This window comes from Danio rerio, chromosome 16, assembly GCF_049306965.1.
Source record: "Danio rerio strain Tuebingen ecotype United States chromosome 16, GRCz12tu, whole genome shotgun sequence".
Taxonomy (NCBI): Eukaryota; Metazoa; Chordata; class Actinopteri; order Cypriniformes; family Danionidae; genus Danio; species Danio rerio.
In genome coordinates, this window is record NC_133191.1 from 53,603,005 (window position 1) to 53,630,363 (window position 27,359).

Sequence of the window (27,359 nt, forward strand, 5' to 3'; positions counted from 1 at the left end):
AACTTTTGCCATGCAAACGATCAGATTATGGACTTGCTATTTGATGTACAGTAGGAATGAATGAATGAATATAATTGTTCAGGCTCTATTTTTCTGGATTTACACATTGCTAATTCTTGCTGAAGTTTTAGCACTTCATACATTTTTTTTTAAATTGCAAAAATAGATACTGCGTACATTATTATTGCAATTATAATTGGTTTATTTGATAAATAATGAAAGGAAGACCTAGTCTGATTGATCAGATTCGGCCTGTGCATGCAAAATACGAATATTTAACGCATAATATAAATGTATTTTAATCATACCTCACTTTGATATATATGTATTGATGTATTCATATTCAACTATTGCAATTAGGCATGGGACAAGGTTTTCATGGTTTGCCGTGGTTTGGAAAAGTCAAGGTTTTTTTAAAACTGCCAGAATTATATCGTTATCGTAAATATATCATATATCGTTTCTACGGTATTTAGCAGTTTTCTAACACCAGTGTAGACCGGAACAGCTCTGTGCTGTGTTAAATGGTTGTAATTGTTTTTTTTTAATTAAGCCTGGTTTAGCTCAATATTTTCCTGCCTCTAGGCTCAGGGTGGTATAAAAGAAAAGGACACATTGATGTTCTTTTTTGGTCACAACATCAGCAGTGATTGCTGCACACACCAGAAGAGATGACTGTAGCGTGCATTGCAATTTGACTCATGTTATATTACCCATTTTAATTTGCATGCAATAAGTATTCAAATACTGTAGTTTAAAGTTTTAGTTAACATGAGATTAATATTGACCCCATTTTTGTAAAGCACATTGCTTGTCCTGAATATGCAAATTATGAGCATACTATGCAAATTTGCATGTATATAAAGTTGCATTATATTTTTTATTTTGTATCCCGTTTTACACAGAAAATATTTATTTGAATGAATATTAGCCCCATTTATTGTAAATATGCAAATTGTGAGCTTAATTTGCAAATTTCTATGAATGCACCTGTGATTGTATGTGCTGTTACCCCTTTTATTAACATACAGTAAATAGTCAAATCCAGTAGACACATTACTGGTCTTAAATATGAAAAATTGGACTCAATATGCAAATGTGGATCTGTTTACAGGTGCATTTGTCTGATTTTATATAATATTTTCTATTATCTCTTTTACTTGTATTTTTATACAGTGTATTACATTTTTGTCACCATGATTTTAATATTAGCCCCAATTATATTAAAATGCAATACTGATATTAAATATGCAAATTGTGATCTTAGTGTGTAATTGTGTTTATTTGTGCAATTTGCATTTATATGTAGTTGCATTTGCGTAATGTTATATATATATATATATATATATATATTTTTTTTTTTTTTTTTTTTTTTTTTTTTTTTAATCCAAACATAATTTACATAGTTTACATTTTTAAAAACATTTTTTTAAAACATTTTTAAAGAAATGTGTGTGAAACATAAAATCATAATCATGTTAAATGCATCAGAAAAAAAAAAAAATAGCACCAGTGTAAATTCATTGACGCAAACTTTTCGTCATAATTTTTGTGACGTACAAGTTTCTACCAATGAAAAATAGACAAAAACTAAATAAAAATTAAGTGATGACGACTACTAGAAAAAAAGTACTGACATTTTCATTGACTAAAAACAAGACTAGATTGTTTTTTGGAAAATATCCAATCAGAATTATTCTTGTAAGTAGCTGGTCTACAGTAGACGCGGTATGCGATTACACGATCTTCCATAAGAGCGTCTGTCTGTCGGATTAAACTATAAAAAAATGGCAACAGCTGAGAGAAAAATGTAATTCATGTTTGATGTCAAACCAAATGGGGGAAATTCCTGACAAACACAACAAATCTAAAGCAACATCAGCATGCCAAGGCATCATCCCGAAATTCATACAAAGGTAAACTCGGATCTTTTTTATTTACCCGTCTGTATAGCCTTTCGCTGAGAATTGACGCCATTAGATTGTACAATTGAAGTTATTAAATCGGTCAGTTTTAAATTCATATGATCTGGGCATTCATTTTTATGAGGAGTTGTTTTCTAGCACGATTCATTTTAGCTGCGGCTACAGCAACTCGCTAAAAAACTCACGCTAGGTTAACGTGCTGTCTGCGTCTGCCACAATCATCCTGACAACAGCCATTTTGCTGTTTTACCATGTACCTCTACCACAAAACAATATTTTTGGCACGTCATCCAGCTGTGTCAGGGCTCAACAATAAGGAATGCCCTATGGCCTGAGGCCAGTGTGAGAGACGCTTGGGACAGTAGACCAGATTATTACTGGCCCAACTGGGACAGTGCCGCCTTGTCACTAAAGTTTAATTTGCCTGCGACTATTTGTAAATTGTGTGCATTTTAAGCTTGTGCTTTTTAGTCTTAAAATGCTACCTTCTCTGTAATGTCGTAAACACCATATTGCTTTTCGGATCCTTTTATCTGGTTTGATGTTTTAAAGAGCCCATATTATACATGAAATAGGGTCATATCTTGGTTGTAAGGGTCTCCAACAACAGTTTAATATGCATGCAAGGTCAAAAAACACTTTCGTGGTCTTATAATCTGCATTTATGTTTACCTAATTATTCCAGCGACTCCCGTATGAATCGTCCAGTGATTCATTTGTTCCCAAACCCCTCCTTAGCGCGAAGCTAATCTGCGCTGATTGGACCAATGACAGTCTGTTGCGATTGGTCGACTGCCTTCAGTCAGAGAGTAAAATGGCCAATAGCTAATCAGCAATATAAAAGTAATCACAGTTCATACACTCTCGATAGTGTAGGCGTGGACTTTAGCTGCCAGTGGGTCAATGTAAATACAGACTATGGACTTGAAAATACAGACAACTAACTATTTTATTAAGCAAAAACTCCAAAAACTGTCGAGGAGATCTCCTAGCTTCTCACTCTGCTCTTTTCACAGACACGCACACAAACACACATGTTCCCCTCGTCCTTGCGCACGCGCACACACACAAAAACACACACACACCTCCGGACGACAACGCGCGCATTATTTAAAATATGTGGCAAAAAAAAAATATAACTTGTCTGTTTTTTTTGTTTTTTTTTGATGGGGCCAGTGAAAATTTTGGCAGGGCAAGTAAAAGTCTGAACCATTAGCCCCAATCAGACCAGTAGAAACAATTCTTAGTGTTAAACCCTGTGTGTAATTATTTCTTACGTCTATGACTCAACATGCCTAAAATGCTTTTGTCAAAAGACGAAGACTAAAATTAAATCAAAATTCATTGAACGTTTGGTGGAAAGAATATTGTGCTGCACTTGTCAAATACTGATGATAAACTCTTTATTTTACAGGATGGCTCCAGGCGGTGTAAGGAAAGGAAAAAGACGGTGTCGTTCAGTAGCATGCCAACAGAGAAGAAGATCAGCAGTGCAAGCGACTGCATTAATTCTATGGTGGACGGGTCTGAATTGAGGAAGGTTCGCTCCAACTCCAGAGTCTACCACCGTTACTTCCTTCTAGATGCTGACATGCAGTCACTGCGGTGGGAGCCGTCGAAAAAAGAGTCCGACAAGGCTAAAATTGATGTCAAATCAATAAAAGAGGTGCGAACTGGTAAGAACACGGATACCTTCAGGACCAATGGAATTTCAGATCAGATTTCCGAGGACTGTGCATTCTCAATCATCTATGGGGAGAACTATGAATCTCTTGATTTAGTGGCAAATTCAGCCGATGTAGCAAATATTTGGGTGACGGGACTCAGGTATTTAATATCGTACGGTAAACACACTCTTAACATGATTCAGAGCAGTCAGGATAATATGCGTGCATCCTGGTTGGGTGAGCTCTTCGATGAAGCGGACGCTATTGGCAGGAAAAGCATTAGTCTTTGTACGGCCGTACAGCTGATCAAGAAGTTAAGTCCTGGAGTAAAAAATGTGAAGATAGAGCTGAAGTTTAAAGAGTTGCACAAATCGAAAGATAAGTCCAGCTCAGATGTCACCAAGGAAGAGTTCATTGAAGTCTTTCACGACCTCTGTACGAGACCGGAGATTTATTTTTTGTTGGTGCAGTTCTCAAGCAACAAAGAGTTCCTTGATACGAAGGACTTGATGATATTTTTGGAGGCCGAGCAAGGCATGGCTAAAGTGAGCGAAGACATCAGTGTGGAAGTTATTCAGAAGTACGAACCCTCGAAGGAAGGGCAACTGAAGGGATGGCTCTCTCTGGATGGATTTACCAATTACCTCATGTCAGCGGACTGCCACATCTTTGATCCTGAACAAAAAACTGTATGCCAAGATATGAACCAACCTCTTTCTCACTATTACATAAACTCTTCCCACAATACCTACCTGATTGAGGATCAGTTCAGGGGTCCGTCAGACATTACGGGTTACATCCGTGCCCTAAAGATGGGTTGCAGGAGTGTAGAACTTGACGTGTGGGATGGACCAGATAATGAACCAGTCATTTACACAGGCCACACAATGACCTCGCAGATTGTTTTCCGCAACGTCATTGACATCATCAACAAGTATGCATTTGCGGCCTCAGAATTCCCTCTATTCCTTTGCTTGGAAAATCACTGCTCTTTGAAGCAACAGAAGGTAATATTTCAACACCTGAAGAAAATACTAGGAGATAAAGTCCATACAGATCCACCCAACCTGGAGGACAACTATCTTCCATCCCCTTTGGATTTAAAGGGAAAGATTCTTCTAAAAGGAAAGAAACTACCGAGCAACTGCACTGAACCTGAGGGCGAGGTGACTGATGAGGACGAAGGTGCGGAAATGTCCCAACGAATGAACAACGAGGCTAGTGAACAACAAGTTGTCGTTCAACCCAAAAAGTTCCAGCTTTCCAAGGATCTGTCTGACTTGGTAACGTTATGCAAGTCTGTTCAATTTAAGGACTTTCAGATGGCTTTCCAGAACCAGAAGCACTGGGAGCTTTGCTCCTTCAATGAGGTCTTTGCTAGTCGGTGTGCCACGGACCACCCTGGAGACTTTGTTAATTACAACAAGAAATTTTTAGCAAGGGTTTACCCAAGTCCAATGCGAATTGATTCCAGCAACATGAACCCGCAGGACTTTTGGAAATGTGGCTGTCAGATTGTAGCAATGAACTATCAAACGCCAGGTCTCATGATGGACCTCAACATTGGCTGGTTTAGACAAAACGGGAATTGTGGCTATGTACTCCGTCCGGCTATCATGAGGGAGCAGGTGTCTTATTTCAGTGCCAATACTAAAGACTCAGTTCCAGGAGTTTCTCCGCAGCTCCTTCACATAAAGATCATCAGTGGGCTAAATTTACCCAAACCCAAGGGCTCTGGTGCAAAAGGTGATGTTGTGGATCCCTATGTTTACGTTGAAATTCATGGCATCCCTGCGGATTGTGCGGAGCAAAGGACTAAAACAGTTCACCAGAATGGTGACAACCCCATCTTTGATGAGAGTTTCGAGTTTCAGATTAACCTTCCGGAGCTGGCAATGGTGCGCTTTGTTGTTCTGGATGACGACTACATTGGAGATGAGTTTATCGGCCAGTACACCATTCCGTTCGAATGCATTCAGCCAGGTTTCCGCCACATTCCCCTCCAGTCACTGACGGGTGAAGTCCTTCCACACGCCTGGGTCTTCGTCCATGTCGCCATAACCAACCGGCGTGGTGGCGGCAAGCCTCACAAAAGGGGGCTTTCTGTTCGCAAGGGTAAACGAGGTCGGGAATACGCCAGTATGAGGATACTTCTCATCAAGGCTGTTGATGAAGTTTTTAAATCTGCTGCACAACCACTTCGGGAGGCCACAGATCTCAGAGAAAACATGCAGGTGAGACAACACTGACATCACTGTGAAAAAAGAGACGTTAGGTTTAGGTGATTGTTGTGAAATTGTATCCAATTGATATTGTATGGCAAAATGATTAACTACTGGCTCATTACCTGCCCATTTTAAATACTAATAAGCAGTCATTCTCTTATTAAAGGTGCAGTAGGTGATTGTCTTCAGAAACATTTTTTGTTGTGCTGCTTGAAAGTCTCTTCACAGTCCAATAGTAATGATGACAGTAAATGATCTAAATGTGTTTATATGTATTTTTATATTCAGGGTAAAGCATAAAACAAAAAAAATGTTCATCCAATTAAATAGAGTCGCACCGTCATCTTCCTTAATTCCGGTCAGACTGTCTGTCAACAAATGTAGATTCCGACTTCTGCGTATCTGTTCACGCAGATCCGCCATAAGCGCGTGCCCATCTGCACTACAAACACATGCGCGCGAGCGCGCTGCAGGCCGCTCGCAGATGCCGAGTCGGAGCCGGAGGCGCCGAATGACAGCCGAGCTCGGGCCGATTACTGTAAAGCCAGGCGCGGGTATAATTCGCCCTTAAAGCGGCCGCGCGGTCACGAGACGGACCGGGAGAAATCAAATGCTGCATTGAAACTTTTGAAAATCCTGAATCAGTATTGGAGTTACTTTAGCACGCTGGAGAAAGGTTTAGAGACCAGGCCTGAAGTATTACTGTTAGGCAGGTAATGTTCTGTTTTGAAACTATTTTAGTCAGGCTAAGCTTATGTTATGTTGTGAATGTGTTCTGTTATGAATGTCTTCTATGTACAGACGTGTTGTTCAGCCACTGAAATCTCCCAGTGAAAGATTGATGTGATTATTTTCAGTTTCATAAGGTTCTTTGACAGCATCTATAATGTAGATTTATATTTAGTTTAACAACAAAACCCCAGTAAATAGCGCTATCCCGCCTAACCTGCTTTATTGAGCTGAAGTTGCTTTTATATTCACATTGGGTCATTTTTGAACAATGACAGCCGTCCTATACTGTTTACCGCTAACGTTACTCTGAATATTCGCTCTGAAATAGCATGCAAGTGTGGCAAAGTAATACATGTAATTCCTGCATGGCGCTGGCACTAACTAACTGGCGAATGACATGAACTTGTGGGTTGTCTGTCGGCTGTTGTGACGCGGTCCGCGCGCTCGCGATATCAGGGGGTGTGGCTTTGAATCACAGCCCTTCCCCGCCGTCCAAAGATAATATGCTAAGCGGTTAGCAGTTTGGCAGATCACCTACTGCACCTTTAAGTATTCTACAGGCTTTGTATTTGTAGTCTGCATGATCTTATTCTACATTCCTAATCCTACCCAATACCTAAACCCAACTACTACCTTACTAAATATTATTAAGCAGTTAATCAGTAGTTTATTTTATATACATAGTGCAAATGTATAACAGCTATGGGGGTTGTAGGCACATGCACTTAGATGCTAGAAATTCAATAGAAATCATAGCTTATTTAGGCGTCTTATTTAATTATAGACTGACATTACTTAAATAGACAGTCCTACATTATATTTGTGGGTATAAATATAACCTGGCTAGATTTTGTGAGATCTCAGCTATTCAGTGTCTGCGAAGTTATGCAAATGACCTAACTCAGCAAATGTTTGGTTCGCAGCTTGCAAAGACTCTCCAAACTGATTTCAGTGTGGCTAATATCTTGCTTTTGTGTCGCGTGAGAAAGTTTTCTCCAGTGAAACACACTTCAGAAAGTCGACCCTGAGAAGCAAGCTCAACTTACTGAATGTTTCTCTTCACAAGGCCAGGAGCATTTGAACTGAAAGTCTCTCTGGCACTGATAAACAAAGCCCCAGAAGTGCTGATTTTAATCAGCTGTAGTTCCTCCGCCTTGCACAACTTGTCAGACTGGCACAAAAACACCAAAAGGATCAGGTCCTTATTTAGCCATATGAACCCAAAATAAACTCATATATAGGCTACAGGTGGGAGATCAGCCAAATTCCTTTTTAATATTTGATGTGGAAAATGTTACATAACACATAGGGTTACTACGTCCTGAGGCATGTGTCAGTAATATCTCCTTAAGAAGAGATTAGCTCGTCTAATGGATAAAAGGAGTGGCACTGCTATAACAGGAAAGCACTGAGAAGATTTTGAAGTCAGGAAATTGTTGTTTTTTTTCATAAGATTATACTGCAGATGATATTTGAGTTTGTTTTTCTTTCATTGTGTACTGATTCAAACTGCACATACAGCGGGGCAGCCTCGACTAAGCGATTATCAAAATAATATTTGAATGCAGTTTGTTCATATATCAATGCCTTGTAGAGCTGGACAGCTAAAATGAATTGTTTTCGGCATTTCCAGTTGATGGCATGGCTTCTGTCACACATCTGCATGAACTTGTGCATGCAAAGACACAATATGTTGATGCCCCTATTGTCAATGGGATTTATGAGGTGTGATAATGTAGTTTAGTTAAAATATAATCGGTTAAATAGACTTCAGCAATGATTTAGTCGTTCAAGCGTAAAATGAGATGAAACTTCGAGACGTCATTTAAATGCAATTGCTGTGAGAAGCAGAAGGCGCACACTGAAAAAACGCTCACATGGCACAGAACAATGTAATTTAATGCAGTGCTTCTTATTCGGTGTGAGACTGATTCAAATGATTTGTTCAGAGTGAGTCTCCAGTAAATGATTTACCGATTCAAATGATTTGTTCAGAGTGAGTCTCCAGTAAATGATTTACCGATTCAAATGATTTGTTCAGAGTGAGTCTCTAGTAAATTATTCACTAATTCAAATGATTTGTTCAAAGTGAGTCTCCTGTAAATGATTTACCGATTCAAATTATTTCCTCAGAGCGAATTACCAGTAAATGATTCACAGAAACAAATAATTAGTTCAGAGTAAGTTTCCAGTTAAATATTTAACGATTCAAATGATTTGTTCAGAGTAAGTCTCCAGTAAATGATTTACAGATTCAAATGATTTGTTCAGAATGAGTCTTAGCAAATGATTCACTTATTCAAATGATTTGTTCAGAGTCTCCAGTAAATGATTCACAGATACAAATAATTAGTTCAGAGTAAGTTTCCAGTTAAATATTTAACGATTCAAATGATTTGTTCAGAGTAAGTCTCCAGTTAATGATTCACTGATTCAAATGATTTGTTCAGAGTGAGTCTCTAGTAAATGATTTATAGATTCAAATGATTTGTTCAGAGTGATTCTCGAGCAAATGATTTACCGATTCAAATGATTTGTTCAGAGTGAGTCTCCAGAAAATGATTCACTGATTCAAATGATTTGTTCAGGATGAGTCTTAGCAAATGATTCACTTATTCAAATGATTTGTTCAGAGTCTCCAGTAAATGATTTACAGATTCAAATGATTTGTTCTGAGTGAGTCTCCAGTAAATGATTTACCTATTCAAATGATTTTTTCAGAGTGAGTCTCTAGTAAATTATTCCCTAATTCAAATGATTTGTTCAAAGTGAGTCTCCTGTAAATGATTTACCGATTCAAATTATTTCCTCAGAGCGAATTACCAGTAAATGATTCACAGATACAAATAATTAGTTCAGAGTAAGTTTCCAGTTAAATATTTAACGATTCAAATGATTTGTTCAGAGTGAGTGTCCAGTTAATGATTCGCTGATTCAAATGATTTGTTCTGAGTGAGTCTCTAGTAAATGATTTACAGATTCAAATGATTTGTTCAGAGTGATTCTCGAGCAAATGATTTACCGATTCAAATGATCTGTTCAGAGTGAGTCTCCAGTAAATGATTCACTGATTCAAATGATTTGTTCAGAATGAGTCTTAGCAAATGATTCACTTATTCAAATGATTTGTTCAGAGTGATTCTCGAGCAAATGATTTACCGATTCAAATGATTTGTTCAGAGTAAGTCTCCAGTAAATGATTTACAGATTCAAATGATTTGTTCAGAGTGAGTATCCAGTTAATGATTTACTGATTCAAATGATTTGTTTAGAGTGAGTCTCTAGTAAATGATTTACAGATTCAAATGATTTGTTCAGAGTGAGTCTCCTTTAAATTATTTACAGATTCAAATGATTTGTTCAGAGTGAGTATCCAGTTAATGATTTACTGATTCAAATGATTTGTTCAGAGTGAGTCTCTAGTAAATGATTTACAGATTCAAATGATTTGTTCAGAGTGAGTCTCCTTTAAATTATTTACAGATTCAAATGATTTGTTCAGAGTGATTCTCGAGCAAATGATTTACTGATTCAATTGATTTGTTCAGAGTGAGTCTCCAGTAAATGATTCACTGATTCAAATGATTTGTTTAGAATGAGTATCCAGTTAATGATTTACTGATTCAAATGATTGGTTCAGAGTGAGTTTTTAGTAAATGATTTATCAATTCAAATGATCCATTCACAGTCAGTTTCCAGAAAATTATTTACTGATTCAAATGATTTGTTCAGAGTAAGTTTCCGGGAAATGATTCACTGATTCAAATAATTTGTTCAAAGTGAATTTCCAGCAAAAGACTCACTGATTTAAATGATCCGTTCAAAGTGAGTTTCTTGTAAATGATTGACAGATTCAAATGATTTGTTCAAAGTGAGTGTCCAGTAAGTGATTTGCTGATTCAAATGATTTGTTCAGAGTGAGTTTCCAGTAAATTATTTATCAATTAATTTTTTTTGTTCAGAGTGAGTCTCCAGTAAATAATTCACTTATTCGAATGATCCGTTCAGAGTAAGCTTCCAGTAAAAGATTGAGAAATTAAGATCCAGTAAATGATTCACTGACTCAAATAATCTATTCAGAGTGAGTTATCAGAAACTAACTCACTGATCCAAATGATCTGTTCAAAGTAAGTCTCCAGTAAATGATTCACTGATTCAAATGATCTGTTCTCCAAAAAATGATTCACTGATTTTGCTAACTGATCTGAATGAGGTTCAGTTTGTGAATATGGTTTCACTTAAAGCATCATGAATTATCAGTGTGGTTATTAAGAGTATGACAAGTTGTTCAAGTAACTTAACTTTCTTGCTAAATAAATATTCATATTTTACTTTCATTACTTAATTAAATAGAAATTCAAGCACTTTCATCCTTTGACTCCAGTCACATTGAAAAGGACGACTTCTACTTTCATCTTGTACTGAAGTAATCTTTTATTATGGTATACTTCTACTCAAGTGCCTGATTTGTGTACTTCGTCTATCGCTGTAGCTCTGTTTAGATCCTGAGGAAAGAGTTCCAGACTCTGGCGCTGCATTCAGTGTTTATACTGGGTAAATCTCACTATTATTGGTGTTTAAAGCTCACTACAGGGGCTTTCACATGAAAAATGACGTCTTCCTCCCACATTCAGGGCGGTGCTTTTGTAGAAGACACTCACTGAAACCACTTCCTGCTGCATTTCTTGTTCACGGTCGTTCACTTTGGGGAAGTCGACACGGTGCTGTCATTGCATTGGCTTTGTTTTTTTCTTCACCTTCAAAAACTAGGTCACGTTCGGAATAGCATACTAGTGTACTACTTTCACTCTTTCTGCTGCATGTAGTCTGAAAGTATAGACATATACAGTTATAATGTGTGGCATCCAGTATGCATAGACGACTTATTATGTTTACCAGATGTGCACACATGCACATAAGAGTGTATTTGGTAATGCGATGTGCTTGCTTGACCTTTAGTTTCCAGTGTACTGTGATATTATTAGCTGTTTTTAAATGTATGGTTGTTTGATTGAAACTAATATTAGAATTGAACATTGCAACCACAAGGTCACAAGACTTTATTTTAGCATGTAACACATTTGAACTACATTTTAAAGACACTATGCAGTATGTTAATATTCTGTTCCGAACATTGTTGACTTGTCAGATGCCGCTGGACTCTGTCAGAGCATTTTATAGACTGTATTTGTTTTGGGCTGCATGACTTGAGGAAAAACAAATCAGATGAAAAGTGTGATTGCAAGTAAAATGAAGTTTAATATATATTTGTGTGTGTGTGTGTGTGTGTGTAATACACACTCTGATACAATAATTAATTGAATAAATTTTCTGGAAGAACAAATTTTATATATTTTACTTTGTAATAATAATAATAATAATAATACTACTAATAATAATAATTTAAAATATATTACTTAAAAATAGTTTATTAATAAATAAAAATAATTTTATTTTTGTTAGAATAATATGATATTATTACAAATAAAATATCACTCTTTCTAAAATAAATATTTTTGATATTACAGTCAAAAAATACATAATACAGTACTCATATTAGACTAAATATTTAAATTTAATAAATTAAAACTAGTAAATGCATTTGTTGGAGGGCGTATATTTTACTTTGTATTATTATTATTAATATTAATAATAACAATAATAACAATTTTAAAATAATAAATAAAATGTTATAGTTTAATTTGGGAAGGATAATTTAAAATATATTTATATAATAAATTATAGTTTATTAATATGTAAAAAATTTTAGTAAGAATAATATTGTATTATTACAAATACAATATTACTCTAAAATAAATCTTTTTTTGTAATTTAACTAAAAAAAGAATGCAGTGCTCATAATACAATAAATATTTAATTAAGTAATCAAAAATAGTTAGTGCATTTGCTGGAAGAACAAATATATTTTTACTTTGTATTATTATTATTATTAATAATAATGATGATGATAATAAAATAATAATAATAATAATAACAATGATATGAATATGAAATGATATAAAAACAGTCGACCTTGTTTTTAATATTATTTCTCCTCACCACAATTGAGTTTTCAGGAAAAATATTATAATAAAAGCTTAACTGTAAAATTTAAATAATTATATTTATTTAGTTTAATTCTGCATTTTTTAAATAATTATAGCATAAACTTTATTTTGACAGAAAAACCCATGGAGTTTCTAAAACGTATCTTTTCTTAAAGTGCATTGAAGTGTCCCAAATAACAATAACACATGACTGTACAATGTGTCTCAAAATGACTGGCAAGTACACACATATTTATCGAGTTAAATTGAGCTGATATACAATCTAATCTAAACCATAAAGCAAATTGAGTTCAACTAATCATGCAGCTTTACATTTAGTGCTAGAATCTGATCATAAACACAACAACACATCTGTTCTGCAGCAGATTTCCTGATGCATAGTCATTGTCTGACCTGCTTGTCCTCCACAGAATGCCATCGTGCCGTTTAAGGAGCTGTGTGGCCTGTCAGCGGTGGCCAACCTGAAGCAGTGTATTCTGGCTCTGTCCCCACGCCTCATTGGCCCAGATGGCAGCCCGTTTCTGCTGTTCAATCTCAGAGAGCAGTACCCCAGCGTGGAGGCTCAGAGTCTGCTGCCGGAGGTGCTGAAGAGAGCCGTCACTGCGTACGACACCGTAAGTACACAGCTCTCATTAGGCCTCAGGTAGAGTTGAAGTCTGAATTATTAGCCGTCATGTGAATTTTTTCTTTTTCGAATATTCCCCAAAAGAGGTTTGACAGAGCAAGGAATTTTTCACAGTATTTCCTATGATATTTTTTCCTCTGGAGAAAGTCTTGTTTGTTTTATTTCAGCTAGAATAAAAGCAGTTTTTTAAGTGAAGTTTATAAACTGATTTCGAGAGGAGCACGCGCTTATGATTGATAGCACCTGGTCCACATTAGCTAACACTGATTTACCAATCAGACGACTCCTTAACCACTATAAATAACCAGAGTATCTTACTTCAGCCATCTTGGTCTTGAAGAATACCCCCTTCCACCCCTACCCCACCATTTCCTTGTCAGGGCAGCACGGAGGCCTAGTGGTTAGCACCACGGCCGCACAGCAAGAATGTCACCGGCTCGGACACTACCCGGCCAGGTCGGCATTTCTGTGCGGAGTTTGCATGTTCTCCTCGTGTTTGCGTGGGTTTTCACCGGGCTCTCCGGTTTCCTCCCACAGACCAAACACATGTAACATAAGTAAATTGACGAATCTAAATTGACAGCATAGACACTTCATAGCATTAATCTACTTCCAACATTATCAAGCAGGGGGGTTCTCGAGACCTACCTGAACTCGGACTCCCCCCTCACCCTGCAACGGGTGGGAGCCCGGGGCTCGAGGATCTCACGAGTTCAGGGATCTCTCCCGGGAGCTAAGGGCGAACTCTTGAAAGAGCCATTATTACGGGTGCGCTTCCATGCAGTGTAACAGCAATAAGTGAATTAAAACATCCAGCTGAGGTTTAAAGCCCCTTTCACACATACAGACCTTTCCGGAAAATTGCCGGCAATTTTCCGGAAAGGTTGTATGTGTGAACAGGTCCTTTTTGAAAATACCGGTAAATTCGTTCTGGCTATTTTCCGGAAAGAGAAGTTGTAACATTACCGGCAATTTGCCGGAATGCTGCGCTGTGTGAATGCAGAAGGAAGATTACCGTAATAAGCGCGTGCACGTCTAGAACGTGCTGACGTGAGACGTCTGCTTTAGCCAATCACAACAGTCAGACGCATTTACGTCCGCGCGGTTTGTGAGAATAAAAACCTTTGAATATTTTTCCAGACACATTTAGCTGCTAGAAGTTAGTCAGATCACGTTTATATGTTCTTCTTAATGTCAACTGTGTAAATAATCATCGATGAGATGCTTATGATAAGCCGTTGTTTGTTTACGTTCGTGTGCCTGTGAAACAGCCTGTGAGCGCCTGCACACGCACATATTATGAACATCTCGACATGTGAAAGTGATCCCGAGAAAGTTGTTCACAATATTGATCATCCACAGAGTTTGTAATTTATAGTCAAATGTTTACAAATACAAGCGCAGCCGTTTAAAGCTCATTTGTGGTGGATGATGTCAGAATTTACCGGTATTTTGGAATGGATGTGTGAATGCTCTTTTCCGGAAAATTTCCGTAACGTCCTCGCCTGTGTGAACGGCGCTTTTTTTAATATACCGGTAAAGTCGTTCCGGATATTTTCCGGATATTTACCGGTATCACTGTGTGAAAGGGGCTTTAATCTGCAAGTGCAGCATGCTTAAAACTATTGATTCTTTAGGCAAGGCAAGGCAAGTTTATTTATATAGCACATTTCATACACAGTGGAAATTCAAAGTGCTTTACATAAACAAGAATAAAAGAAACAATTAAAAAAATAAATAAAAACAAATAATAAACTGATTAAAAAACATAAAAACAGGTAGCGAAATAGTCGACTTAGAATCAAATAAAAGAATCGAGTTTGGTTTGGATCTTTTGCTTGATCGCATCTTTGTCCATGCGGTCCATCAAGAAATATGTAGTTCCAGTAAAATGTGCACCCGCTCTCCCTCCACACACAAGCGGAGGCACGGGGGATCACGCAGTCGAACGATCACAACAAACTGGGTCATCGGTCCAATCAGCGCAGATTAGCTTCGCGCTAAGGAGGGATTTAGGAACAAATGAATCGCTGAACGATTTATATGTGAGTCGCCGGGATAATTAGTTAAAAATGATTGCATATTATTAGACAATAAAAGTGTTTTTTGATCTTGCACGCATTTCAGCTTTTTGTTGGAGACCACTAAAACCAAAATATAACATTTTTAAATGCAAAATAGGCGCTCTTTAAAAACATTTTAAGGTCAACAGCGTTGGGAGTAATAATATTAACCCGATTACTTTTTTTATTACTAATATTAATTTATTACTTTTCAAAGTAACGAGCAGAGTAATGCATTACTTTAAAAAAAAAAGTAATAATATTTGGGTTACTTTTTTTAAATGTAGCGCAAGTTACATTTTAGATGAATTAATTTGGATTTAAAAAATAAATTGCTGAATTAAAAAGTGTAATCACATTGAATCAAACTCGATGAGAGAATGAGCTCTCTGTGGGAATAGACAGAAACCAAGATGGCAGAGCCTTACATTTTTGCGATGGACGTAGTGTCATTATTCTAAAAAATATGAAAGAAAAGGGATTATAGTCTCAATAAACAGTGATTTAACTAATCTAAAAGGACAAAAAATACAAAGGTAGCAAACACATTGCTTTCACCTTTCAGTAATCTGTATATAGGGCACATACAGTTGAAGTCAGAATATTTAGCCCTCTTCTAATTTTGTTTTCTTTTTTAAATATTTCCCAAATGCTGTTTAACAGAGCAAGGAAATTTTCACAATATGTCTGATATTTATTTATTTTTTTTTATTTGTTTTATTTCGGCTAGAATTAAAGCAAATTTTATTTTTTAAACACCATTTTAAAGTCAAAATTATTAGCTCCTTTAAGCTATTTTTTTTTCCGATAATCTACAGAACAAACCATCATTATACAATAACTTGCCTAATTACCCTAACCTGCCTAGTTAACCTAATTAACCTAGTTAAGCCTTTAAATGTCACTTTAAGCTGTATTGAAGTGTCTTGAAAAATATCTAGTCAAATATTATTTACTGTCATCATGGTAAACATAAAATAAATCAGTTATTAGAGATGAGTTATTAAAACGATTATGGTTAGAAATATGCTGAATAAATCCTCTCTCCGTTAAACAGAAATTGGGGAAAAAATAAACAAACGGTCTAATAATTCAGGGGGGCTAATAATTCTGACTTCAACTGTATAACGTCAGAAAGTTCTCAGAAGCCAAAACGATTTCAACGATTTTAATTAGTTTTTTTAAGGGTAATTGAAGGTGTGGGTTATTCAGTGTGTCGTTAAATGCAGAGAATCTCTATTAAAAAAAAAAAAAACCTGCAAGTTCTAAAAGGCAGAAATAAAAAAAGTTACTCAAAGTAACGTATCGGATTACTTTGCTCCAACTAAGTAACACAACTAGTTACTTTATGGGGTAAGTCAATATTCTAAACCAATACTGTCTAAAGTAACTTTCTCCAACACTGAAAGTCAATATTATTAGCCCCCTAAAGCAAAATTGTTTTGATTGTTTTCTGAACAAACCACTGTTATACAATGATATACAATTGCCTAATTACCCTAACTTCTATTAACCTAGTTAAGCCTTTCAATGTCTCTTTAAGCTGAATACAAGTATCTTGAAAAATATCTAGTAAAACATTATAGAAGAAATCAGTTATTAAAAATGAGTTATTTAAACTATTATGATTAGAAATGTGTTGATTTTTTTATTTTTTCTGTTAAACAGAAACTGGGAAATGTAAATATACAGGGGGGCTAATCATTCAGGAGGGCTATATGAATCTCACCAGATGACTTTTAGATGGATTGGGATGATTCTGTGGGAGTGCATCAGCGTAAAATCTAAGACAAATCTACAAGAACAGATTAATACAATTAAGAAAAAGATACAATTCAAATAGACAGTGTTTTATTGTTTTCCTGCTCTAACAGTATTCAGGTACAGTTATAAAATCAATTCAATAAAATTAAAGTTTCAAATGGTATAATTCATTATGCCACAGTCACAGACCTCAAAAACACATGCAATTAATCAATTATAATCCAGACTCAACACTGCATATCCTGCGATTGTGAATGATATTGTGCAGTTTAAAGTGTGTGTATGGATAAATTTGATCTAAGAGTGTGTGCACTTAAAGCCATGGGAACATTCATATTTATAAACAAAGTCATTGCGTGGGAAAGTGTCTCATCAGGGTCTGAGTATGCACTTTTTCTTGTGAATCTAGAGAACTGCAGGTATTTGGAAATATAAACAGCCAGCCATGGAGATGATGATGATGATGATAATGATGATAGCAGTAATAATAGTTACAATTATGGATGTGTGTTATTGCGGATTGCTGCTTAACTTTTAACAGACAAAATCAGAATGCTACAAACTAGTTTAGGTTTTACACTGTTTGGTTTGTTTTTGTGATTCGCTTCATAAATTGATTAACTTTTCTTCCGATTAGTCTCTATTGCAGAAGTCGCCACAGCGGAATAAACCGCCAACTACTCCTGCATATGTTTTACACAGGGGATGCACTTCCAGCTGCAACCCAGTACTAGGAACACTGTCGCCACACAACAAGAAAGTCGCTGGTTCGAGTCCCAGCTGGGCCAGTTGGCATTTCTGTGTGGAGTTTGCATGTTCTCCCTGTGGGTTTCCTCCACAAGTCCAAAAACATGTGGTATAGGTGAATTAGGTCAACTAAATTGGGTGTGAATGAGTGTGTATGGGCGTTTCCCAGTACTTGGTTGTAGCTGGAAGGGCATCCGCTGTGTAAAACTTATGCTGGAATAGTTGGTGGTTCATTCCACAGTGGCGAGCCCTGATGAATAAAGGAACTAAGCTGAAGAAAAATAAGGAAATGGGACTTAAGATTGTAATATTTTAGGCTAAAAACGAAAACCATGGACACACTTGGCTGAATACCGAAATTGAAAATGCTTCGTAATAATTATTTATTATTTCATTAAAATACATAAAGTGTTTTTTGGATGACTTTTTAAATGTAACCTAAGAGGGCTCAACAATAAGGACTGCTCGATGGCCCGGGCCAGTGTGTGAGATGCTCGGGACTGTAGATAGGATCGATCGGGCCACTGATCCTCTGTCGCTAAAGTTTAATTTGCCTTTGACTAATTGTCAATTGCATGCAAATACAGTCAGAATCGAGAAACAGTTTGTGCTTTTAAGACTTCAAATGATACCTTCTCATTTCCTATTATCTGATTGGATGTTGTTAGCACATAATTTTTTTTTTCCGTAACAACCAGTACAGCGAAGAGACAGCAACATGGGGCAACATCAAGTGATAATGCTAAAGGAAAACATTTGTTTCTAACGTCTTGGAAGCAGACATTTACGAGAATACACCACGAAAAATAAAATAAAGTGATGTTTTGTACAGTTTGACGTGAGTTTAGCTGGTCAGCCATCTTTTTGTTTGCAATAAATACCTGTACATTTTGCTACTTTGAATTTTGCTCATTATACATTTATTAACATTTTTAAAATATTTAAATTCTAGATTTACAAACATTTTGACACGTTTTTTTTTTTTTTTTGATATATATATATATATATATATATATATATATATATATATATATATATATATATATATATATATATATATAATTTGTGGCTAAGAAATAGCTATTAACTTTTTTTTAATAGGGCCAGTGAAAATATTGGCAGGGCAAGTAAAAATCTGAACCACTGGTCCGATCGAAAAAAATCCTTAGCGTTGAACCCTGCCTAATAATATAACTCAAATTACACTCGTTTCAAACAAACACACAAGCCATTAAAAATAAAAACGTAAAAGTTTGAGAGTGAATGATTTGAGAGGTCATTTGGTCATTGATTTGGTCATTTTACTAGTGTTGCCAAGATGACAGTAGATCAGTGCAAGCAGCAGAAACAAATATACTATATTGAAATGTCCTGTTAATAATAATAATAATAATTAAAGTTGGGTAAAGTTACTTTTAAAAATACAAATTAAGATGGTCTTGTAGATTCATAGATTGTAATATTAATTCATTTTCTTTTCGGCTTAGTCCCTTTATTTATCAGGGGTCGCCACAGCGAAATAATCCGCCAACTTATCCAGCACACGTTTTACCCAGCGGACGCCCTTCTAGCTGCAACCCATCATTGGGAAACACCCACACACTCTCTTTCACACACATACACTACGGTCAATTTAGTTTACCCAATTCACCTATAGCGCATGTCTTTGGACTTATGGGTGAAACTGGAGCACATGCAAACTCCACACAGGAACGCCAATTGACCCAGCTGAGGCTTGAACCAGAGACCTTCTTGCTCTGATGCAACAGTGATACCGACTGTGCCACCAGAAAGCACTATAACATTATTCAAAACATTTTATAGCAGAAATCTATTTGTGTTTGCTCAATTGCAAAGGTTTTGCGTGTTTTATTTGCAGCCTGAGGAGAAATGCACAAACATTTCGAATCATTGTTGAAACAGATTTGTTGGGTTATAATGATGCAACCATGAATAATCCAGGCCTGTATCCATGGGTCATGATAATGAAACGCATGTTTGAATAATGCACCATCACAAATCGTGAATGCAAACTCTTGGGGAAAAAAGCTGCCCAGAGAAGAGCCAAGTTTTCAGTTTGATGAGCAGAAACCAAATGAACATCTCCAAGCTGTCATTTGAGAAGCAGATGAACACAAATGATTCACATCACAACAAACTCCATCTGTTATTAGGGTTGGGCGATCTCATATCAAGATATACGTCACCTCATATTCTGATTGCAATATTAGTAACGATATAGTAACCTTTTCTGTATATTCAATCAATTATTAGTTTATATACACTTACCGGCCACTTTATTAGGTACAGCTTACTAGTACAGGTTGGACCAGCTTTTGCCTTCAGAACTGCCTTCATCCTTTGTGGCGTAGATTCAACAAGGCACTGGAAATTACTCAGGTAGGCTGTGGCGTTGTCACGATGCTTAATTGGTACTAATGGGCCCAAAGTGTGCCAAGAAAATATCCCGCACACCGTTACACCACTACCGAGAGCCTGAACCGTTGATACAAGGCAGGATGGATCCATGCTTTCCTGTTGTTGATGCCAAATTCTGCACCTACCAACTGAATACCGCAGCAGAAATCGAGACTCATCCGACCAGGAGTGGCAGCCGGTGTGGTCTTCTGCTGATGTAGCCTATTCACCTCAAGTTTGGATGTGTTGTGTGTTCAGAAATGCTCTTCTGCAAATCTGGGCTCTTTTTTTTTTTGGTATTCTTTGTAAACCCTAGAAATGGTTGTGCGTAAAAATCCCAGTAGATCAGCCTTTTCTGAATTTTTCAGACCAGCCCGTCTGGCACCAACAACCATGCCACGTTCAAAAGTCACTTAAATCTCTTTTTCTGATTGGTTGATTAGGAATTTGAGTTAACAAGCAGTTGGACGTGTACCTAATAAAGTGGCCGGTGATTGTATATTGACTTCACAGAATTTTTTTTTTTTTTACATTTTAAAGTATATAGATGAAAATATACTCATTCAGTGATCTTTTTTTTTATTTAAAACTGTATTGCAAATGTTTGAAATGTAAGAAATTAATATGCAAGAAATAAGAATGAAAAAGAATGCAGAAATATCAAATAAATTCATGAACTGCGAAACACTTTTAAAAAAAAAGTGATTACGGGCCCAAAATAAAATATCTTTAAATAATATACACACAGTATAGCTACAGTATAATAAAAATCTTTAAATAAAATGCAATGTAAACATCTTATATTTCAATGAAATAACACACTTGTGTTATTCATGTTTCTGTCTCCATCCCCTGTAATGGTGTGTAATATTGCACTCATATAAATTATGAATAATTGTTACTGTATACTGTGCATGTTACGACACCATGATATGAACAATAGAGTATAACACGAAACAATAGACTTTTTATTTTGTCCATACGATGCGTATTGTCATATTGCACAGCCCTATCTGTCATCATGCCATATATGAGGCTATTTATTAGGCTTTGTGAAACACAGCTGTTTCTAAATCAGCAGTCTAGATTACACTTTACGATAAGATTTCATTTGTTAATATTAGTTAGTGCAATAACTGACAGTGATGTAACATCTATTTTGCAATTATTATTTTTTTATATTGGCTTGAGCAAGTTTAGATACTGTTATGAAATTTCCCTGGACATCTTTACATCAGTGTCAAAGAAACATGGGGTGGGCACTTTGACTCACCCAATCAGTCTGTAACCACACCCTGGCAACACATTTAGGGCCCTATGATACACCCGGCGCAATGTGGTGCGCGCAATACTCTTTTGCTACTTTTTGTTCAGCGCAAGTGTCATTTTAAGGTGTTGCCCCACGCTGTTTATATAGAAAATGCATTTGCGCTTAAATGTGCGTCCATAAGCATTCTGGTCTAAAAAAGCAGGCGTGTTTTGGCGCGTTGCTATTTTGAGAAACTGTAAATAGTCTGATCTTTAAACCAGAACAAAGTCGGTCTATTGTCTGGCGCAAAGTGCACCTGGCTTACACATTACAAACAATATGCAGAACATATATTTCATATTTTACATATGAAAAATATCTAAAATCTTAAGGATATATATATATATATATATATATATATATATATATATATATATATATATATATACAGGATATAAATATAAATGATTAAAATATTACAAAACATATTAATTTCTAGCCTACATGAAGATTTAAAAACCACTGCCTTTCTTCATCTTGGGAGGCTTTTTCAGTTCATTCAATTTGCTTTTGTATAATGTTATTATTATTAGCAGTATTATTTATTATATCCATATTTATATTTGTTTTATTAAAAACAACCTTAGATTTGTCCACCTGTCAAATTTTAGACCATGTAGGGCACAGCATGTGTATTTGGAAATTACTCAGTATTTTGACCACACTTTGTTATTATAGTTCATTTATTCGTTTGGTAGAAATTAGAACTGAATTTAGAAATAGTTTTAAAACAAATCATTGCGCTTTACAAACGAAATTAATTATTTATAGACTAATTGAAGGTTTCCCTATCCATGAAAGCAAAAGCGAAAGTGAACTTACTTTACGTCAAAATGTTCTTATGGCGCGACGTAGCTGGCTCTTAAAGGGAACGGGAGATGAGGCACACCTATAACTCATAAAAAAAAATTAACTCAACCCTTTTAGACCATGCGCCATGGCGCAAAGCGGATTTTCCCGTCCTTAAATTAGCAACAATGCGTTCTGACACGCCCTGAAAGCGTTTGCGCCCTGCGTTTTGCGCTCTGCGCATGGACCGTCAAAATAGAGCCCCTAGTGTTTCCTAGCAGCAACAAATCCCACTGACTTCCAATCGAAGACATCAAATCAAAATCTTTGAATTAATATGTCCTAGAAACATGAGGGTGGGCTTGCTTGATTTGTGGCAGCAAGCAGCCAATTACAAATCGTTTTATATCCACACCCTAGCGACAAACGTCAAGCCCCCTATCAACGCAAACCTAAAAGAGGAATATTTTCATTTTCAATTCACATGTCATAGAGAAACAGGATTGGGTTCATATCGTCAATATATAATATGTCTTGAGGTTTATTTCAGACCATTAAAACAGTTGTATAGTTGTAGCATGGTTCTCTCTAACAGGACTTTTAATCTGCTATCAGTGAATATCTACAGTTAGGGTTACCACTTTTAATACAAAAAAATAAGGAACGCATACTGCAGCGGGGGCCACGTCCCCAATCACAGGCCCAATAGCATGTCAGTGGTGGTAAATTAATTAAATAGTTTTTTATTAAAATCTGTGTAAACATGCAGTCAGTCTTTCTCTTTTACAACTCTGCAGCACTGATATAGCTGATGTTATGTTGAATAGGGTGGTACACTTGCATTAACTCAGCTGCTGTAACCTAGAGGAGTGAAGAAAATACGAATGAACCGAATTTTAAATGGTGGAATTGATATCAGATTTTGGCTAAAATATTTGTCATTATTTGCAGTAACACCTATCCAAACATGGAAACAGCACATAGGCCCACATAGCAACAAACACTAGCTAGTAAAGTTTTCAAATAGCATATTTCTAATGTAAAAATATGGAAAGTTGCAATTTACTAGTTTAATTTCCTTACATGTGCATTATGTTGTTTATTAATGCATTAAATGTAATTTTTCATGTAATAAATTAATGTTTATGTGCCTGACTTAACCTTAACAAACAAATCATAAGATTACATTGGAATATGATCCACTTACATTGTATTTACAGAATTTTTACTAATTACAATTTGTGCCCCAGTGTGTGAAAACCAGGGCAAATCTAATTCTGAGATAAAGTTTGATTGTAGCTATATATTTTACTGTGATTTCAGATGTTGACATGGTTTTACTCAGTTAATATTAAATACATTAATATGTATTATTTTCAGACTGTTCTTTATTTCATGTAGAAAACAGTCAATTACAAACAAAACAAAAAAATGACTCCAGCTAGATTTTTACAGACTGGGTCACTGTCATTACCATGTCTGCTTCGGGAGAGACTTGGGGTACCCAGTCTGACTGTGCTTTGATTTTTGTGAGCTCTGTCATTGCGGGAATGCTGCTCTCCGGTGGCATGTTGTCGCACGATAGACCCGAGCCACAGAGATTGCTCTCCGACAAATCGTGCAGTTGGCTTGATAACAATTTCTAACACTCTGCAGCCAGGTATCGGTTTTCTCACACTCTTTGCGGTACTTTTGCAGTCGCTTGCGTTTAAACTCGCAGACGTGGGGGTGTTACCTGGAGAAGCATCTGCTATTACTTTCTCAAGACTTGACGGTTGTTGCTAGTTCGGATACGTTTGCAGCCGGAAGTTAACAAGAATTATTAATATTATTTATTAAATTTCCCATTTATTGTATTTTATTAACGTCTACCCCCACTCCAACCCTAAACCCAACTGTCTCAGTAACGTAAAAACAGTAGATGTACAGAGTATTATTTATGTTATCTATTAAACTACCCAATAAATTGTATTTTTTAATGTCTACCCCCACCCCAACCGTCACAGTACTGTAAAAATATTAATTATTGTTATACAGCATCATAAAAAAAATTTGCTATATTAATGTGCATATTACATTTCCGGCCGGCCGCATATCTGATCTACACTTTACCAGACTTGACAGACTGTGCTTAAAAGACCCGCCCTCCTCACTGGAAAAAGACCAATCAAACTAAAGATGACATCAAGTATTACCCAATCAAAAGTAGGAAATGAGGCATCTTTATAAAATGCGTGTGCAGGAAAAGCTACTTTAAAAAAATGATAAAAAATATGAGTATTGTTTCAAAACGGGATGCACAACGAGACGATTCCGTATTTTAAGGGACGAGTGGCAACCCTACCTACCTAGAGTACATGATATTTACCTAAAAATCATGTTACAAATTTTAACAGATTATTAAAACATGAAAAAAAAAACAGGTTTACATCATTTATGTCATTGTTTTTCATCAGAACATGTTAGCAAATAATTAGTTAACTGATCAAGCATGCTAACTTCATGCTGTGTTTTCATTATTGGTATAAAACATGTGCATGTTGTCAGAAACATGCTAAGAGCATGTGCTGTTATCATCATGCTAATGCTATTAGCATCAAGCTGGCATCATGTTAAAAGAATGCTAACCGTGTTAACAACATGCTAATAGTGTTAGCATTGTATTAGCAAAATGTGTTTGCAAACTGCCTAAAACTATCCAGTGTCAATATGATTGTCAGAATCTCCAGAACGTGTAATAATGTTTACCTTTGTAACCTTCAGCATAACAGCTGAAATCTCCAAAAACACCCTAACAACCATTAAGAAAACGCCTAGCAACTGTCCAATATTGTTGTTCAAATCTCCTGAATGCATAGTATTGTTTATTGTCCAGTGAATCAGACATGAATGAAGTGAGCGGTTTGCATCTTTGAGGGAAAGCAGTGCTGTTTGTGCACCAGTTGAACAAGGGTTTGCTGTTGTCCTCCTTCTGGTCCCCCCCCGCTCTATAAATACCCCTGTATAGTGGTTTGTCTGCCACCAAGGCTGCAATTTCTTCAGCCATTAGTAATGTAATGACAGTGGGCATGACAGCTGCTGCAGCTGTGTGTTCATGAGGCTCTGACTCTCCTCGCCGTCACTGCCACAACCACAGGGATTAAACATGCAGACATGCACAAATCGGGCAATCTAAACGCTCTTCCAGAATTTTCTATAACGCATACAATTCTCTAGTCATGCATTTTTCTGAAATGCATTGTCATTCAAATGTTTGGTGTCAGTATCATTTTCTTAACATTATTTATTAGATTTATTTTAAATATTCAAACATATTAAATTTTAATATCAGTTTCATTTTTAATGTCGAAATATTTAGATTTAAAAGGGAGAGTTCACTCAAAAATTTAAATGCATTCACTGTATATTTAGCATCACAGTCATATTACCCTGCAGCCCAAGATCGTGAAGCTGAGCCTGGTCAGTACCTGGATGGGAGACCACATGGGAAAACTAGGTTGCTGTTGGAAGTGGTGTTAGGGTGCTTTCACATCTTTGGTTCGCTTCATTTGGTCCGCACCAAGGGTAATAAATGATACATTGTTGCATCTTCTGCCGTTTTTGGGTCGTTTTCACACCACACTGCTGGCTTTGGTCCGAACCAGTTGAAACGAACCAAAATGCAGTCATCTGACAAAATTCACATCTCTCATTGGCCAGATGTTGTTGAACATATTTCCTAAACTGCTTATTGATTGGTCAGAATTCACGTGCGGGAAAATGCCAATGAACTTCCCGCAGGTAAACAAAACCGGCAGACACAAAATGTTGTTTTTACTCTGGAGGGACGACTGCGCTGACTGAGGGCCTACTCACACTATGCCATTCATACAGTGCCCAGGCCCGTTTCCCGGATCGTTTGAGAAGTGTGAGTGCGCTGAATCGGGCTCAAGCACGGTTCACTTGGCCGGCCCTGGCCCGGTTGGAAGAGGTATGCCTGAGCGCGGTTCACTTGGGCTTTGCCCAAAACTGAAAGCAAGATGTGACTTTCAAGGGGCTGTTTCATATGGATTTATTAATCAGTCTTACTGTTCAGTGAACGCAAACTGCCGTAGATTATTAAAGACGAGAACTCAAAGCACGACAGCTGCGCGGCTTCAGCAGACCTCCTCATTCCTGCAGCACGAGAGCATTATGATTGTTTTTGAGCGCCAAAAGTGGCGGATCTGTACGGCGAAATATCTGACTGCGTGTCCCCGCATCCCTAAAGGCTGTTTGGCGAAATATTTGACTGCATGTCACTGCATAATAAACAACTGAAACGATATAACTAGAGAAATCTCCAATGTGCTGCTGAGTGAGAGAGCGCTTCTCACTGAACAGCGCAGCAGCGATGACGTAAGCGTGCCGAGGCCCATTTGTGGTGTGAGTGCGGGCCGTCGGGGGAGACAAGCGTGCTTTGGCCCGGTTCGAGGCAACTGTACCTAGTGTGAGTACGGCCTGATTGTATCCCTGCTTTAGACAAACTATACATTACGAGAATGAAGCGCGGCCGCGGTTGGAAAACAGTGTTTAATGCATCGCTCGTCACTTAAGGAGGAGTCGTGAATTAATTTAGCTAAACTGCGACATGGTCATCTTGCGGAAATATTACCAACGATCCATCAGGTAATGTTTTCCCCTCTCTGTTGGTAAAGCACTGTCAACAAATATTTTTCCTCCATATCCCATAATGCACAGCGCATCGGCCTACGGCAGCTGAATTATTCCGAAAGGTGCAGTACTTTTTGCGGTTGGACCTGTTTTAGTACGGATCATATTCTCACCAAAAAACTAACCGCTCCAGGGTTCGTTTGAAAGCGTACCGAGACCACCTCTTCAAGCAGGTCTCCGTACGCTTATTTGGTCCGCTTTTGGTGCGCACTTGAGTTCGATTGGTGCATTCTCACCTGCCCAAACGAACCGTACCAAAAGGGGAAACGAACTCTAGTACGATTCAATCAAACTAAATAAGGCAGGTGTGAAAGCATCCTTAGTGAGGCCAGCAG

The 27,359-nt window shown here is 36.9% G+C and overlaps 2 protein-coding genes and 1 long non-coding RNA gene across 8 annotated transcripts in view; 2 read left to right on the forward strand and 1 right to left on the reverse strand.

Moving 5' to 3' along the window:
• rftn1b (raftlin, lipid raft linker 1b) overlaps positions 1-27,359 on the reverse strand; it is a 435,159-nt gene that overhangs the window by 335,996 nt on the left and 71,804 nt on the right. The window lies entirely within an intron of this gene.
• The window catches only part of plcl2 (phospholipase C like 2), a 139,462-nt gene that overhangs the window by 62,668 nt on the left and 49,435 nt on the right, over positions 1-27,359 (forward strand). For 2 of the 3 annotated variants that reach the window (XM_002667679.7, XM_073926759.1), the window contains exons 2-3: positions 3,340-5,826; positions 13,028-13,231. In XM_002667679.7, the coding sequence (XP_002667725.3) occupies positions 3,340-5,826; positions 13,028-13,231 (2,691 nt within the window). Of the gene's footprint in view, positions 1-3,339; positions 5,827-13,027; positions 14,064-14,831; positions 16,549-27,359 lie in introns of those variants that run through there. The other variant, XM_073926760.1, reaches the window with a different exon arrangement.
• On the forward strand, positions 7,448-11,806 carry LOC141378334 (uncharacterized). The gene is made up of 2 exons (XR_012392565.1): positions 7,448-9,776; positions 9,914-11,806. It is a non-coding gene; the product is annotated as an uncharacterized lncRNA (long non-coding RNA).